At 37.3% G+C, this 17,739-nt stretch overlaps 1 protein-coding gene across 10 annotated transcripts in view; it reads left to right on the top strand.

Moving 5' to 3' along the window:
* Positions 1-17,739, top strand: part of CDC42BPA (CDC42 binding protein kinase alpha) — a 183,360-nt gene that overhangs the window by 69,949 nt on the left and 95,672 nt on the right. For all 10 annotated transcript variants that reach the window (XM_054514444.1, XM_054514443.1, XM_036380993.2 and 7 more), the window contains one exon: positions 3,624-3,772. In XM_054514444.1, the coding sequence (XP_054370419.1) occupies positions 3,624-3,772 (149 nt within the window). The remainder of the gene's footprint in view (positions 1-3,623; positions 3,773-17,739) is intronic.

Raw genomic sequence — 17,739 nt, forward strand, 5'->3', positions numbered from 1 at the left:
TCAGATGCCTGGGGATCCATGGATTTTGGTAGATTTTTATAGAAATGGGGCTCTGCATTTGTAAGTCCAACTGTTGGTGTAAATACCTCCCAGCCAGCTTTGTTAATGTGGACAGTAAAATAATCTCATGTATTGTGTAATTCTGATCTTATCATTAAGAGCATTTCAAGGAAAATATTATATATTCCAGAGTAGCCTGCTAGAATTTGTTTTATTCCTGCCAGTTTCCTTGTTTTCACTAAGCACAGAGCAGGTTCTGTTCTTCATCTTTGATAGTCTGCTGACAGGAGCTAGTTCTGCAGCCTGCTGGGCAAAATATAAGAGATACTGAGAGTTTGTATCATCACTAGTTCTCCATGTGCTTTTTATTGAAATTGTGTGTAACACAAGTGGCCTTTAAAAAAAAAAATCTGTGTAGATTGAGCAGTAGATGTGGTTGTGCAGTGACTGCTGCTTGCCCTGAGATGGACCTCAACAAACTGGAGAGAGAGAAATCTCATGAATTTCAGCAAAGGGAAAGGCAATGCCCTGCATCTAGGCTTTATAATAAGAGAAACCAAGTACATGCAGGGGCCCAGGTGATTGGAAAGCAGCTTTACTTGAGGTCCTGGTGGATAACAAGCTTAGCCATGAGGCAGCAATGCACTCTTACAGTAAAATAGGCCAGGAGTGTTCTGGGCTCAAGGAAAAGTGTTGCCAGCAGGTCAGGGGAGGTCCTTCCTCTCCTCTCAGCTCTGCGCCTGAAGTGCTGTGTCCAGGTCTGACCTCCCCAGGGCAAAAGAGAGATGGAGCTACTGGAGCAAGTCTGTTGGGAGGCCAGAAAGATGATTGAGGCACTGGGGCATCCTTCCTGTGAGGAGAGCTGGGATTCTTCAGCCCAAGTAAATGTAGGATGGAGAGGGGGGTTATCATCAGTGTGTGTAAACACCCCATGGAGGGAACTGAGACAAGGGAGCTGGATTCCTCCCAGCGGTGCCTGGTGGGAGGACAGGAGCCAATGGGTACAACCTGAAATCCATGGAGTTTCATCAGAACCCAAGAAAACCCTTCTTTATTGGAAGATACTCAAACCCCAGCTGGAGACAGTCATCATCAGCCTTTTCTAGCTGACCCTACTTGAGCAGATGAGGTCTGAAGAGGTCCCTTCCATTCCAAATGAATCTGTGATTTGGGATTTAATTCCTGTGTTAAGTTTCCACCAGCTACTAGAATTTAGAGTTCTTAAATCTATGCTTTTTCTTTCTCTTGGAAAGATGGTGCTGTCATACAGTAGTATTTTGAGAAATATTTGAGACTTGGATACATCTGGATGATTGTGTACATTTAGACAGTATTTTTTATTATTATTATTTAGAAAGTATTTTTAAGGCTTTAAAAAACCCCTATTTTTATAAGAACCTGGATATTTGACATTGGATATTTGATGGAGTTTTTAATGTAAAATTTCATTTTTAGATTTAACTGTAATTCCTACACATGTATTTAGCTTCATTTGCACAGCCTAATACCCTGAGTTACAGTTTAGGTGTTGGCTTATTCAAGGAGTTGAAAGTTTCTGTGTTGTTAGGCTACTATGTTGCTCTTGCAAATTTAGGAGGAGGTGCAGAATCCTGTGTTTTAAGAGCCAAAATTCATTATTTTGCTATATCCAGTAGCTGAGTTGTAGAGGTTTTCAAAGTGCTGAAGAATGAGTGCAGAGATCCCACATCAGTTAGGAAAATCTGAAGAGTTTTTTTTCAATATACATTCAAAGTAATAAATTCAGCTCTTGGAGATGTCTGTGCAATGCATCACTTAGTAATCAGTATCTGAATTTCCAAAGGCTTAATGCATTTTCTAAAACTGTAAAAACCAAGAAATTTATACTATCAGTCTTATTCCTGAAGGAGTGCAGGAGCACCCTGAATAGAAGATATTCATCTTCCATAAGGATTGCGAGCATAATTTAAGAACTTCATTATTCCTGTCACAAAGCAACAGATGAAAATTTGACTATCAACACATTTAAAATCTTGTGGAAATGCCTTTTTTACTTTCTAATGCACTTGGAATCAATGAGGATGCCCACGTTATTGTGTACCAAGCTGTTAAAATCTTTGTTCATCACCTTTATTGTTATGGAAAATATGAGGGAAAAGAAAAAGGTGTAAGATTTCTGCCTGCCCCTCAACTTCCCTAGAGATGGCATAATTTTGCAGATTTTTTTAAATTCATATTTTAGTGTCTTTTTCTGAAAATGGGAAAGGCAAACATGTAAGGGCAACTAATATAAATAGTCCCTTTAGGCTGTGTTTTCAGAACTTTAAAGAAACAAATTGGGGTTTTTATTATTACCTTTTCAATTTTTTTATATAATTTATGGTCTTCTTAAGAGTCACTGCTTCAAATGCAGTTAGGCTGCCTTCCTGGAAACAGACTGGAGCTCTAAGCAAAGACTTTGAGGGAGTCTAGTGGAAATTCATTCTCAGGGGTGTGATTTGATTCTTGGAGCTGTCCTGTGAAGGGCCAAGAGCTGAACTTTGGTAATCCTTGTGGGTCCCTTCCAGCTCAGGATATTCTGTGATTCTAACTAACCTGTCCACAGTGATGTTTGAAAGTAATGTTTTAGCAGTGTGTTTTAAATTAGAATGTTAATAATTAGTTCTTTAGCTATAATTAATTTGATTTTTTTTCTTTCCCCCATTTAGCCTTTCAGGCACTGTTTCATAATTAAAAACAAACTAAACTAGGCTAAAATAAAATAATTCAGGATAGAAATCCTGAATTTCACGCTTAAGTTTCACTTTTTCCAGTAATTTTAATTATGTTGCTAAAAGAAGTGGCATTTTATTCTGTAAATACAGTAAAATGCAGAAAGGCTCTGATTTCTTTAAAGTCCTTGGATCCACTTTTATGGCTGGCAAGTTTTATGTTTCATTAATATATGAGAAATCAATATTTTTCTCCATCCTTTCAATTAGAGAAGGTGACATGTTGTATTTTATGTTGCCAGGTCCTGAATCATGTGCAATGTCAACAGTTTCTGGAATTATGCTGTGGGTCACTGGAAGTCTCTCAGACTTTGCCTTAATCTAAATAGTCTTTAGATCAGAAATACACCTCTAAATAATCTAAAAACTTTGCTCTCCAAAGTAATTTGTTTAATGGGAAAGAAGGTGGTAGGAAGAAAGGGAAGGGAAAGCCTTGGAAATTAGGGCAACATAAATGAGATTACAAATTTACACACTTGGTTCATTTTTATAGGTCTGTACTTAAAACCTTTACTCCTTTAGCTTTCTAACAAAGGGCATTGTTTTCATAAGGGAATCCAGAGGATCTAAATATTTCATGTTTGGTGATGGGACTGTGGATGAAGTTAATACTACTTTGTCATGAGGCTTACTGTGTTTGGGGAGGTATAAATATGAAAATTATTCAAGTAGGCTAAATGCTAAACTGCAGCTGAACTGACTGCTGTTTTCAGAGCACTGAGCATCTTGGTTAGTTTTTTTTTTTATGTCCATAATAATTTTTGCAGTGAATTAGTTTTTATGCTTAATGAATAGTTAGTCTTTTATTCACTCAATAAATTGTGATTTTTTTTTTTCCCCTCACTCTGTTCTCTTACTGTTCCCACTCCATAGTACCTGGTTATGGATTACTATGTTGGAGGAGATCTGCTTACATTGCTCAGCAAGTTTGAGGACAGACTCCCTGAAGATATGGCTCGTTTTTATTTGGCTGAAATGGTGATAGCCATCGATTCAGTTCATCAGTTGCATTATGTTCACAGGTAAGTAAGTAGAGCTCCAAATTCCTATTGGAGTTATGGAGAGCTACTTGACGAAGTGAAACTAGTTCCTGTTAGAAGATTTTAAGTGGGTAACAAGTGCTTGCTGTGTTAGTGAGCACAATAGAACCAATCTCTCTGTGTGTTGTGGTTATTGGAGCTGTTAATAAACTTGTACATCTGGTCAGAGACCTGAATGAGCCTCCACATGCATCTCATGACCCTTGCACACTGGAGTCCTTGAGAGTTAACGATCCATAATTTATAAAAGCAAAACTGGAAACCTGTTTGTGAAATGTGATCAACTTTGAGCAGGTTTATTGAAAGCTGAAATTCTGTTTCTTCATTAATCTATTCGATTTATACTGAAGCTGAAAACACACCACTGTCTGCTTTTTGAATTTTTTTTCAGCATTTTCTTTTGGACTTAAGGGTGTTGTCTTGAAAATCAAGTGAGGACAGCTAAATGAATGGAAGTACTTAAAAATTGTGGTACTTACCTTTCCCTTGTTGTGTGTGTATATATATGTATATATATGTATATATATATATATATATATAAGTCATTTGTGTTCTAGCTTTTTTGGAGACCATGTTTGATTCTTCCACAAAACTAGCATTATCTTTTCTGTGATCATTGTCTGCTGAACTCAGTGGTAATTCTTGTGTGCAGAGGAAAAGGTTATCTTACAAGAGGCAGAATCTTCAAATGCGCTCAACAGATGTACTTGACTCTGACAGAAGTCAGGAGGAAAACTCCCAGTTCTTTAAGCTGAATCATTAAGTTGGCAGAATGAGCTCGTTTGATACATCCATCTATGGCTCTTAATTAGAGTCTGTACTAACCATGCCTTCTTTTACTGTTCCCACTTGGCTGCTTCACTGCAAAAAAGGTGTGTGGGGGAAAGTAGGGTTGGTTTTAGGGTGTTCTTTTTGTCCAAAACGTGTATTGTGGTTGGTTTTGGTGTGTTACTGGGCTGTGTTTTATTTCCTTTGGAATTCTGGCTTCTCATGAGAGGGCTGTAGGTGGGGTGGAGCTAAACTGCAAATCACTCTTCTGGAATAGTTTGAAGTCTGCTAGTTTTGCTGAAGAGCTGTGTCTGCCTGCTGAAGACAGCTTTGTGTGATAATGTCTCATGGAAAAACCTGGAGTACTTTCCCTGAGTAGTGAAGATTTGAACTGTGTATTTTCTGCCTTTGTTTTGTTTTGTTTTTTGCCTATAGGACCTGATGCGAAAGGTTTTTGCATTCAATTTAATTTTGAACTAATTCTTAAAATGTGTTTATGGGTGAATTGGTGAGACACTATTTAGTCTTGCAAGGTCTTTTACCCTATAAGTCTGCATATGGAGTAGTAACTCTGCAGAAGAACAGACTCCTCCTACCTTTTCCTCCAAACAGATCAAAATCTTTGTAATTGAGTACTGTTAGTTTGTAATGTGCAACAGATGTGATGTTTCCATCTTCGAACAGTAGGGGAAATGTTGAAATAGGTGCTGGTGTAAAACTTGGGATGAAAATAGTAGCATTGCAGTTGAAAACAATGTGCTAATTATTATGCTTGCATATTTATTCATATGAATTTATAACAAAAAAAAAAGGGGGAGGGGGCTCTATGAATTCTTGGTCCTTTGTTTGATTTGTGGTGTTGCCAGTGAGCTTCATATTCATAAAGTTCTAAATGCCACTTTGGCATTTTATCATTAGTACTGCTGTAATGCAATGCCTGTTTATGAAGGCATGTTTGGCAAGATTAAAAATGTAAAGAGCACTTGAGTATATGTTAAATGATCAGCCTTTGAAATGAGACCTGTTTCACTGTTAGTTTTATTAAGATGTTTTCAACTGGTAAAGCAAAAGAAAGGAAAAGAAAACACATCATCTGAATGCCCCTAATGCTCTTTTCCTGAAGGCTTAACCATGGTGGCCACATCCTTTTTTGGGAGTGCCTTGCACACAGCAAAGGATGTAGAAGAAGAAGGAGGAAATAGTGCTAAAAGCTGGATTAATGTAGCAGCTGCAGTAGTGGTTTTTCAGATGAATAGCCAGTGTGCATCAGGATTTGATCTGCGTTGTTGCTACTGAACTAGAAACTGTGCTTTAGGCATGTTTTGGTCAAGGTTCTGTTCACACAGTAAGATAGCAGATTGCTTTGTTTTGTTTCCTTTTAGTGCCCCAGTTCTTTCAGGATAGATTTTCACATTAACCATTCACAGTGGTATACTCCAATGATAATTTTCTGGTTTTCTGTGGATGTTTTTGTACTTCATAAAAATGAAATTTCTGTTTTTCTTTGAAGTATGTCACTCCTCTTGTGCCTTTCTAGCATCAATCTCTTTTCAGTTGTCAATTAGTTTTGTTTGGGAGTGATGCTGATTGCAGTGGCTGTTTGTGTGCCAACCACTCTGAAAGTGCAAGACACTTTCCTTTCCTGAAGTACATTGGCCAAGATTCTGAAATGTCAAGTACAAACAACCTCAGGATTACTTAAATTACTTGATTTCAGGTTTTCAGTTCCAAATTTGAATACTCTTTCTGCACTAGCATTGTGGGATTGTAGGATGAATTTATAGTGAGGAGATCGAAATCTAGGTACTAATAAAATTGTGCAGATAAATTACACGGTGTTTTTGAAGCTATCCCCTGATACCTAATGAAATTAAGAAAAAGAAAAGTTGCTAGCTAAAAATAACATCAGTACTACCATTTTTAGGGTATTCCTAATGTTTTCTCAGTTTCAACAAATATGTGATCCAGTATTTTTGAGATAACATCAATCAGAACAGAAATATTGGATAATTTTTCATTTCTGACTAACTAATTTCTATGAACAAATCTTGTGGCATTTTACCTGGTAGCTAAATGATGGCTCAGAATGCAAACAAAATAGCCTTTTCTTTACTATCTTAGCTTTTGCCATTGATAGGAATTCACTAGCACTGGCACTACCAAGTCATGTTTACAGCTCAAGGCTAGCTTTAGGAAGGAAACTTCATCTAAGGTAAATATGTGTACAGCTGTTCAAAATGAGAAAGAAAGTGCATATTTGTATCTCTCACAAATGCACAGCTTGGCTGGGGAGCTTGTACCTAATCCTGATATCTTCAGCTAGAATTTGTACCAATGAAGTGATGCTTGCTTTTAGACCAAGGTTAAATATTGTCTTGTGTCAGTGTTCTGCAATTTGTCTTTTATCTTATATATATTTTAACACCTTTCTTCTGCTTTTCTTCCCCCCCCTGCTCCCTGAAAAAAGTCTCTACATGTATTAATCTTAATTTTAGTTGCAAGGTTGTGCTGTTTCTTAATTCTTCATGGCATATGTTAGAAGCTTCTATTTGCATGCATTATCAACTGTCTAGGTGTGGACTGCAGTAAAACTCTTCTCAGCTTAAGCTAAGTAGCTACACTTTCTTTATGCATGTTGTGTTACCTCAAACACATAAAAATTGTTTTTCCTACAACACCTTCATGATTTTATTGGTGAACCAGGTTTTCTCTCAGTTTTATATAAAGTAGAAATTCTTAGGTTTTGCCTAAATTCTTTGGAGTAAAAAAAGATTGGAGAAGGCCTGGCTGCCATGGGAGGAAATTTTTCCTGCGAATTGCAGAAGATGCCCTCTGGAGAGGAGCTTGTCCTGGGCACACTCAGTGTGCCACTGGTGGCTTTGTACACCCCTGCACTGTCTCTGCTGGTGCCTTTCGTGCTGTCTTCAGAGGCAGCCTCTTAATAAGGGTGCATCTAAGTCTATCTCCGTCCTAAATTTAATTTGGGACATTAGAGCTTCTTGAATATTACAGAATTATAAGTGTTTATGTGCTTAAATAATTTTCATCTTGACTTTCTTTCCTCCATCTATTTATTCTGTGCAGGGCTGCACAGTGATTCAGGGCAGAGACAATTTGAATCGAGGGAGTGTTCAACATTTAGGCTCATGATCCTCCAGACCACTGCAAAAATATTCATTTAAAATAGTTTTCATATATTGGCACCCACCCACATTAAACAGCTGTCTTTTTCTATTGAATGGTAAAACAATCCTTAGTTACCTTCTTACTAAGAAAATATTTTGGGAAGATTATGAAACACCTGTGTTAATTGCTATTTATGTTGGTTAAGTTTATGGGAGGATAGTTAAGACTAAAGGGCAAACTCTTTAAGTTACATACATGTCAGGTGTTGTCTTTTGCATGTGAAAAGATAGGCGTGCAAAGCATAAACACACCCACTTCCAGAAAGTATGTGTAATTTCAGTTAGCTCCATCAGGGTGCTTCTGCATTTCTGGTTGCTGCTGTCTTTTAGTTGGAAGGATTGTAGCATTCTAAACCACCAGATAACTTTTCTTATTCTTCTCTTTCGATTTTCTCTATCAGCTTCTAAAATTTCAGCTGAGCTTCACTGGAACATTTGAGTTCTTAAAATGTAGAGCAGCAGAATTCTCTGAGGAAGTGACATCCTTTCTGAGAAATACTGAACATAAGGGAATAAATCCATTAGAGGCATAAAAGAACTGTCTATTCCCTATCAAGCCAGACTCTTTGCTTTTAAGAAGAAGGTACTATTTGTCCTCAGTAGAAATCATCTTAGGGACATCCCTGAAATATTTCCTGTCGGCAGGGAGCTGAAATCTGGTATCCTTTGTAGGATGCATTTCACTTCCAACTATAAGTTTCAGTGCCAGCGTATCCATTTTTGACTTGCTGAATAAGTGGTTTTCTGTCTTCTGGGTGTATCCCATCTTTACTGATCATTAATTTGCTTAAGTGGAAAATTTAGGGGTGGAAGGCCCATCTTGGGAGTCAGCTGCATTGCGTGGTGTGTCTGAGTTGAGTTGGCACAAGGATGAGCCAAGCGCTCTGGCCTTGGGTAAAGTGAGCCCTCATTGTGGGTTTGAAAGAAAGCAACGTCGTATTTTAAGTGTTTACCAAACTTTGCAACAGACATAATGTGGAATACACACATGAAGATGTCCTTACAAAGTGCTGAGAGTGAAGAAACAGGGCTAGAAAAATAAGGAAAAAATAACATCGGATTATTTTGATAGTTACTGAAAATGTATTGCTTTGAAATGTGGCATGGTTTAGTTTTACATAGAAAACTTCAGGACAGAAAGTTATTTTAGTGAGTGTTTGGTAAGCCAGTGCTTCCTTAGAAGGTATTCTGTGACAAAGGTAGGAGAGCTCTGTGAGCTGTTTCTGCTCCATTTTTCCACTGAAGAGGGGCTGGGATACAAAGGTTCCCTGGGCCTTCATTCTGCCCTGTGACCTCGGATGGTCCAAACGCTGGCAGCTGCTCTAAAGTGTGCCCTCAGGGTGGCACCTGACCTGCACTGAGGGCCTGGTGAGGTTAATGCTGTTAGACTACCGTTCATTGGTAGGATTTCCAAAGGGGCCTGCCATGACCTAGAAGCATTTTGAAATAAAAGGCCCACAGATGCTTGGAGTGCCAAGAGCCTGTGGATCACACTGGTTGTACATCAATAAGAAGGCAAATGGTTTCTTGGAGATTCTCATGGAGTGCTAATTTGAGTGAAAGCTGTGCAGTGGGTATAGACCTATATGTATATTCTGTGTTATTCAAGCAGAAGGAGTTTAAAACCCCTAAATCCAGCCCCTAAAGCAACAGTAGCCTTGTGTAGTCCTTTCAGCAGAGGTGTCTTTACAAATCTATCTTTGGACCTTTTTTCTCCCATTGTTCCTCTCTCCCCAAGCTCCAGGCATTCCTTCTTCCCTGCTGAAACAAAGGCTTGTGGCACTGTGCAGGGTACTGAACAGGGACACCAGGCCAAGTTAGAAGTAATTTAACATTTTAACTAACCTGGGTCAGTTTTTCAATCTTACAGAGAATAGTAGGAAGTCGCTTTAAGCTACCTTTCCAATAAAAACATTGTTCATTACATTGTGCCTGTTTCATACCCCTTGAGTGGTACTTGGGATAGCTGGAGATGTGATTTTAAAGAAGAGGGGACATGAGAAACAGTTGTATCATAAATGTATTATACCGTTAGCTTATAGTAAAACCTTCCCCTTTAATGGTTGACCTCCTAACAGAGGAGGTTGTTGATTATTGTCAGCTGAGGAAGGCTGGCAACACAAGGACTGCACCCCTCATTTCCTTCTGAGTGCCTACCTGCCCTTTAGCTGGTAGTAGTTCTCCTGTACTAGAAAGGAAACTCAGGAAAAGGAGGAATGTGTAGATGAAGAGTTTCTACTTATCCATGTCAGTTTGTGCACCTTCTGGGTGTGATTGCTTGAAAGGCAGGTGGATGTGAGCACTCTGCCAGACGGTGTGTAATCCCCCTGAGGTAGGAAATGGTTGTGGTTGTCATAAAGCAGAAATGTTTAAACCCTCCTAAAAGTGAAAATGAAAGAGAGAGACAAGAGATAGAGTTTGATTGGAAAGGGTCCTTTTTAACTCTTAAGGAGAAAATTATTAATGCCTGAAGTTTTCCATAGAAAAACCTGTGGTCTTCCCTTCCAAGTAATAATGTTTAAAGCAACACTCAGAGGATGCTAAATGTGATGGAACTTTCCAAGAGCTCCTGCTGCATAAAGATTGGTTTGACTTCTTTGGTGTTCGCAGAAGAAATGTCCACATTAGAACAGTCATAGCTCTGACAGGAGATCAGTCTCAATGTTTAATGAAGTCAGAGGTGCTCACAGAATTTAATAACTTCTTTTGAGGACAAAACATTCCCATTTGAAAGCTGTTTTTATGTAAATTAAGTTATAATTTCACACTCATTCTCTTCTGATCATTTCAGAAGAGAAATGCTGGAAATGCTTTTTCCTACTACTTTCTGTGATATCCAAAATCAACATCAGGAAAGTAGGAAAAAACCATATTCCTTATTTCTGAATTTTTTGTCTCAATGACTGTGCTTCTGAGGGTGTAATTAGCTGTTTATTTGGTGAACAAGATATAGGTAGTAATTAACTTTCAGTGATTTTGTTGTTCTTTATTAAGTTCAGAATGATGCAGGCAGAAATGAAGTAGTTGTGTGATAGTCTTCATATTCTCAAGTTTTTTGTTGTATGGTAAGGAAACTATCTGTCTCATGTTTTGTCTTCTGCAGACCTTCCATTTCATTATCTCTTTGTGAACACAGTATTTATTTCATAACTGCCTTGTTTCATGGGTCTTCAATTTTTTATTAATTAATACCTTGTGTGTTCCTCAAGTTCCTCTTGAAATTCCTTTATTTTATGTGCCCTTTGCTTCCTTTTTAGTATTTGAAATACAATTAAGTTTATATTATTTGATTACATAAGATTAGAAGCTGCACTGAACAAATTCATTATCATTAGCTGACTTGGAATGTCATGTAGATTTCTCATTGCATAAATAAGCAATAATAACTTGGCTTTAGAATCTGATACTCCTGCAGTGTTCATATAAAACTGAGATGCTTGATGTATTCTAAGAAGTGTTTTAAAACCTGGTTTCTTGCTAGAGCATTCTTCCAGTGAATATTTGTTAAATTTGGAGTGAAAATATTTTAAGTAGGTGAACTTTCAGATCTAACAAGTAGAAATTTGATGTTTGAATTTCTGAGTTGAATGGCTGTTGCCTCAGCCACTAAATGTAGTACTTCCCTTTTTTCACAGTGAATTAAGATAACCTTGCAAGATATCTTATTATAATAAGATGTCAGGGTAAGAATCTGATTCCTGGAAGGACAATTAAGGAAATATTAGTCCAAATAACATTGTCTGCATTGAAGCTGTTCTTCAGTAAACATTTCCTTCTTGCATTTCCAGAAGAGCTGTTGTTGCATTGATAGAGGAGCCTAGCTTGTGTTCCTTTTTAACAACAGCAAAATACTGCTGGCTTTTAACTTCTTAAATGAGAAAAAAATAGGTCACTTAACATCCTGCAAATTAGAATACTGCTTACCAAGCAGATGCTTGCATGAGGTCAGGCTTGGTTCAGTTGTGGAAGGTTCCATGGTTGGGGGTCAGGGCAGCAAGACCTTGTGGAACTTTATCTGAAAAGTTGCATTAAAATCTTTATTGACTCAGGTGCTGTGATGTTTGTGCTGTTCAGTTTTTCTTTATTAGCTATTGGGGGGCAGCCTTTAGCATTTCCTCCTGCAGCAGGAAGCTGTGATATTGCTGCCACTGTAACTCAGGAGTTCTTAATCAGATACAGTGTGTGAAGTCCTGGAAAAGGGCATTAGAAAGGTACCAAAAGAAAACAGTGGCTTAGAAGAAGAAAGAAGAAAAGGGAGGAGGGGCTAAAATCAGATCTGATACAATAGTAGCAAAGTTATGTCTTCTTCATATAGGAAATTGAACTAGCACAGAGAGGAATTTACTTTTATGTAAGTGCAGCTTCTTTAGAGTTCTGCTTAAGTTTAAGAGCTGAAAATTCAGGCCTTAAGTTCCTTTCCAAGATACTTTTTAAAAGTTATATTTGCTTTTTCTATTAAGCAAGCATTGTGCCTTGTGCTTTATGTCAAAAGGAAATTATTTTTTACATATGCAGTTTGAATACAAAGGCTTTTCCAATAACACTTTATTCTTAATAAGTGTAATTTTAGTGTGTTTGAGAAAAAAGTATACAATCATTATTTTCCTAATTATTTTTAATTTTCTGAGATGTTTTCCTGCCAAGCTACAGCAAGTACTGGATATACTGGGATACATTTAGACCAAATGCATTTCTTCCTTTGTAGCCTCTGGCTACAGTTCCTTCCTTAGTCTGTCCAGTCAGGAGTTTTATGCCAGTGTCACAGAGCTTATTGTGTTTGGATCATGCCTGTCAATACGGTTTGTTTGTTTTCTAGCAACAACAAAAGCAAAAAACACATACTGAACTACTTACATGTCTGCTGCTGTATGACATGGGAGAGAAACTGTAGACATATGCTTCAAGCCTGATCTGGCTTATTCCCTCGTGTTTCCTTGCCTTTTGGTTGGAATAAAGGTTATATTACAGCTTGAACCTGCCCAAACACATTATGAATGCCTTATAAGATGAGAGATTTTAGGATATTTTTCTATTCTTTTCCTTGATTTCTGTTTTGTAAGAATTAAATGTATTGTTTTCATATTATTTCCTTCAAATTACAGTCTTTTTGTGGTGATTTAAGCATGATAGGGGCTTATCTATTAATTGAACTATTGTTTTTTGGCAAGATTTGCTTTTAAAAAAATTAAAATATTCCCGTGTTAAAGGATGAAAGTACAGTTTTGATCTCTAGGGGAGTGATCTTCTGAAAAAGGCAAATGCTCACAATCCTCCTCAGATGCCAGAGAGATCATAAGCTGATTTAAAGCTAATTTTGCATATAAATATTTTGTTATGTTATATTTATACAAGCATGCTTCATTTTTAATATGCTTCCTTGTCTATATGCTGCAGTATTTTTAATTAACCAAAGATAAATTGTTACCAGGGCTACTTCCATACTGATTAATGTGGAGCACCAAAATCTTTGGGCAGCTGCATTTTCAGGGCTGGCTCAGTGACTGAGAAGAGGTGACTTTACAGAGGGCCACACAGACACAGTGATAAGCAGAAGCCATGAGAGCTTTACAAAGTTTGCAAAACCCAACAAGCAAGAGCTGAAAGTTGTCTCACAGTAATTCTTGACAGTGAGGTGGTGAATAGGGTCAGCTGGGCATCCCATTTAGGTATATTGGAGTTTTACACACTCTGGGAATTAGAGGGTAGCTTATCATGTCCTCATTTAATGTGTGAAGAAAGTGGAGCACAGGCAGAGTGAAAAATGAACACAGTGTGTAATTTTGTGTGGTGGGCATGTTTTCATGGCAGAGCAGTAGAGCCGTGGAGTTTGAGTTCAGGTGAATTTTGACTCTGACATTGTGGGGGTAGAAACAGCCAAGCTACAGCTGAAAGTGGAGCTCTAAGATTATCAATACTTCCAAAAAGGCAAGTAGGTTTTGGGAACTAAAAAAATAAATATGGTAAAATAAGAAATCCACATGTGCTGTATTTCAAAGACTGGTTTTGATCAGGGGACAGTGTTGCAAAATAGAAAGAATAACTGGAGAATGTAATGTTTCTTTATGTGTGCATCTTAAAGAGAAAGAGCTAAATTTCTGTACCACCATGACTACTTGGTTTTGGTTTGTTTCATACTATCAGAGCAAGAGTTACATTTTGACATATTGGGTAGCCTGATTGGGGTTTCTTTATATGTAAGTCAAAATTTTAGGGATTACTTTTACAGATAAGAGCTTTAGAAATAATGTTTCATGACAATGTTGAGTATGGTCATTCTTCAAGTTGTTGTTTGATCTTTGAGTTGTCACACAACTAGAAAAAATTTTAAGGTCAAGGATTGTAAATATTATATGAGATGACATTTTGGGAGGAACTTGTGTTCTACCTGCAGTATTTCTGACTCTGCTAGAATATTTCTCCCAGTGAAACCAAGAGCCATGGTTCCATCACACTGTAAAGGTACAGATGTAAAGTAATTATTTGGTGTACAAAGTTCCTTCTCTATCACTTATATTTGATAAGCTCTTGGTGTATAAGAGGGGTTTCTGCTGTTACACTCATGAGGAATGTATTTACATTTTACACTGTTAAGTGTAAGCTGATTTCTGTTATTATAGTCTTCAGTTTAGTCATTTCTGTATGTGTGATATTCCAGTCTTCCCTGCTGTTACTGCTGCTTTTCAAGCTTTGTGGGATCTACACATTTTATGAGTGTGCACTTATTTTTATGCTGTGTTTTAAAGCTAAAATGTTAAATCAGTTTCAAAACTGATCTCAAAGGATCAGCAGTAATAATCTCCCTCTGATTTTATTACTTCTTTCAGCACTATGCAGTCATCCCTCCTTTGGCCAGTTTATGATCAATACCTTTCCTAGTACTATCATTTGTTCTTTCAGTGACACTTTCTCTCATGTGAGAAAAATGATAAATTTTTTAATATGGAATTGTGTCTCAATCCATAATGCTGTGACAAAAATTGCCTGATTCTGGTAAATCGTGCACACAAAGGAATTCAGATTTTGCTCCCAGTGTTTGCCTGGCATAATGTGGGATTCCTTGTAATCATTCTAAGTATTGCACATTATGTTTCAGGAAGTGAAAGTTGTTTAGTGTCAGTATAGTCCACATGTTGTCTGCCTGATTAATTGCCACAGTTCCAAATAACATTCTCTTCCTACTCACCTGGGTCACAAAGCTGGTGTTTCTTTTAAGAATGTAAAATCCAAGAAATGGTAGGAAATTTAAGTAAGGAAAGTGTGATTTACAGTGACAGCACTTGTCAATGGACTCAAAAAGAAATTACTGGCAAGTCACTACTTAAACATTGAGTCAGCTTTTGCTTACCTTGTTTCTTTAAAATCATAGTTTCTGAAAATATTGTCTGAGAGTCTGTAGAACTAATATCATGGTTGCTTTTGACAGTCAAATGCTAAGGAGAGTTGTGAATGCTGAAATGTAAAACATCATGATTGCCAATTGAATATTCTAAGAGGGATTAACTTGTCTCTTGCCAAAAAAATCATAATCTGAGTTCTGAGGATGTCATGGAAAGTAATGCAATGTTTTTGTGTTGTGGTATCTCATTCCAAACCAGACCTTTGCATGCCTTCTCAAAGATTTAATTTGAATTTAAAAACTGGTTTGTAATAAATGATGATGTTTGACCTTAACAGTCTATGATAAAAAGAAAAAAGAGTCTGTAATTGAGAATTAGGCCAGCTTCATTAGAAACACAAGCACAGGAGCTGCTCAGTGCAGCTTTCCTGGCAAGATAATCCTGTTATCCCATTCTGCTTGTTCCATCATTTTCCTGCTTTTTCTGGGACTATACCAAAATTAAAAATTTCTGTCCCATAATTTTTTTTATTGTTTAGTAACTCCTGTACTCTGCCAGTAACTACACTACATGAATGCAAAACAGATTGCTGATTTCCCTACTTACCTTTTGAAGATGTTGCCAGAACCTTTCTGTGTTTGTGCCTGCCAAAACTTTGCCTGTCTCAATGTTTTTGTCTTCTTTCCACCAGTGTGCACTAACCTGAATGTGTGTATCTTAAAGTGTCTTGGCAAAACTAACACATAACCTTTAACACACTGGAGCTTTTTTGAGGATATCATGTAGGGGGAAAAAAAAATCCATGATTTTAGGTTAGCATCAAGTGAGTCTTCACGTTGCAGTTGCTGATTTATGTGGGTTAGGAAATGTTGTGTAATGTTTTGGCTGTGCTTGTGTGATTCAGATCAATAAGCATTTCAGAAACTTGTTTTGTCTCTGTTATTGCCTCTCAGTTCCCTAGTACCAGATCAGTGCAGAGTAACATGTGTATGGAATATTATTGGCAGCATCAAAAGGATCTTCTAATCCTGCTGCTCTAGAGTGATGAAATAATAGAATTGTTCTGAGAATATCAGGAAATTCCTGGTCCTACATGAAAACAGAGCATCTTGAACTCGATTGAAGCGGTTTCTGGTATCTTGTTGAAATTTTGACACAATCCTGATGAAGTTCTTGAGTTCTGTTATGATTGAAATTCTCTGTAACTGGTCTGCTTGAAGACATTGCAGCAGTTACTGAAAAGCAAATGTACATTTAAGGTAAAAATGCAGCTCGTGTGTTAAATGGTTGACATAGACATGCTAGTGTGGGATTCATACTACAGGCTTTGTCTTAATTGGTGTTTTATGGTAATGAGAATTCTTGCTTGAAAGTAGCTGATGGTGAGATACTCGTTTGTACAACATTGAAATAGCACCAGTAACAATCTCACTGAAATTGGTCATTACATTAGCATAATATATTAAGTAGAAGAACTCTCAATGTCTTATCTTCTGTCTGTTACTTTTTTGGTACATTTCTAGTCTAGTAGATCTTTTTGAACCACGATTTTATTTCAGTGAACATTTGTGGCATTCAAATCTCAGTTCTGGGCAGGCAGTACTTAACCACTGTTATATAATTTTATATGCTTCTCTGTGCCAGAGCCATGAGAAGAAAGAAGACAATTTATGTGGACATTTCAAGCAGTGTCATGTTTATTAAAAGAGCCAGTATTGAGTTGGCTATCAGTTTTGCAGGGTGTTGGGCTGTCTTATCTTCACTGTGCTTTTGCCAAGGAGGGTTGGAGCAGATGATCCTTGTGGTCCTTTCCAACCTGGTATTCTATGAGCTATTTAGAACAGATCATCTCAAACTGAGCACTAAAACTTTGATATTTAAGTAAGGTACCATTGCTTTCTGATGTTTCAAGACAGAATAGGTACCTGTCCTTGAATATGTGAAAAAGAATAGTGTTAGGCATGTGGGTAAATTGCTTACTTAGGAAGCATTGTTTTCTCATAATGCTTTGGTAATGGTGTTGATAATGTTCATAAGAATTGTGGAAAAAAGTCTCCATTTTTTAAAATAAACCCTCTGCTGAAAGCCATTTGGCTGGTGATGAGTTTAGAAAAGGGTTGCCTGGTTGGAGATGAGGCACAGGCACCAAGGTCTTTGATTTTACATTTCTGAATAAATTTCAGACAAGTAAAACTGGAGGGGTTTTTTATTCAGATGTTTCCTGATGCAGATCAACTGTAACACACCTCCAAGGGAAGTTTTTTGTTAACTCTGTCTATGTATCATATTAATAAATCATTTATAGATATAACAGGTCTACTTGCATCTATAAATTTAAGTCAGAAATTGCTGTTCCTTGCTTTAAAAATTTTGCTTTCCATTTGGTTCCAGAAAGAAAAACAACGCTTGAATCTCAGCTAGACAAGAATGATTAATTAATTCACATATCCCTTAATTCTCTAAGAAGTAATGGCAAAACTAGCTAAAACTGCTCATTATGCAAGTTCTGAAGTGCACTTTCTGTAACACTACACACAGCCAAAGACTGTCAGACTCCTTGTTAACCATTAGGTGCACCAGGGCCAACTAATTCCACTTAAACAGGCAAGCAACAATGAGATTAACTGTAGGTTAAGTGACTCAAAATAGCAGCTTTGAT

This window comes from Molothrus ater, chromosome 3, assembly GCF_012460135.2.
Source record: "Molothrus ater isolate BHLD 08-10-18 breed brown headed cowbird chromosome 3, BPBGC_Mater_1.1, whole genome shotgun sequence".
NCBI classification, from domain to species: domain Eukaryota; kingdom Metazoa; phylum Chordata; class Aves; order Passeriformes; family Icteridae; genus Molothrus; species Molothrus ater.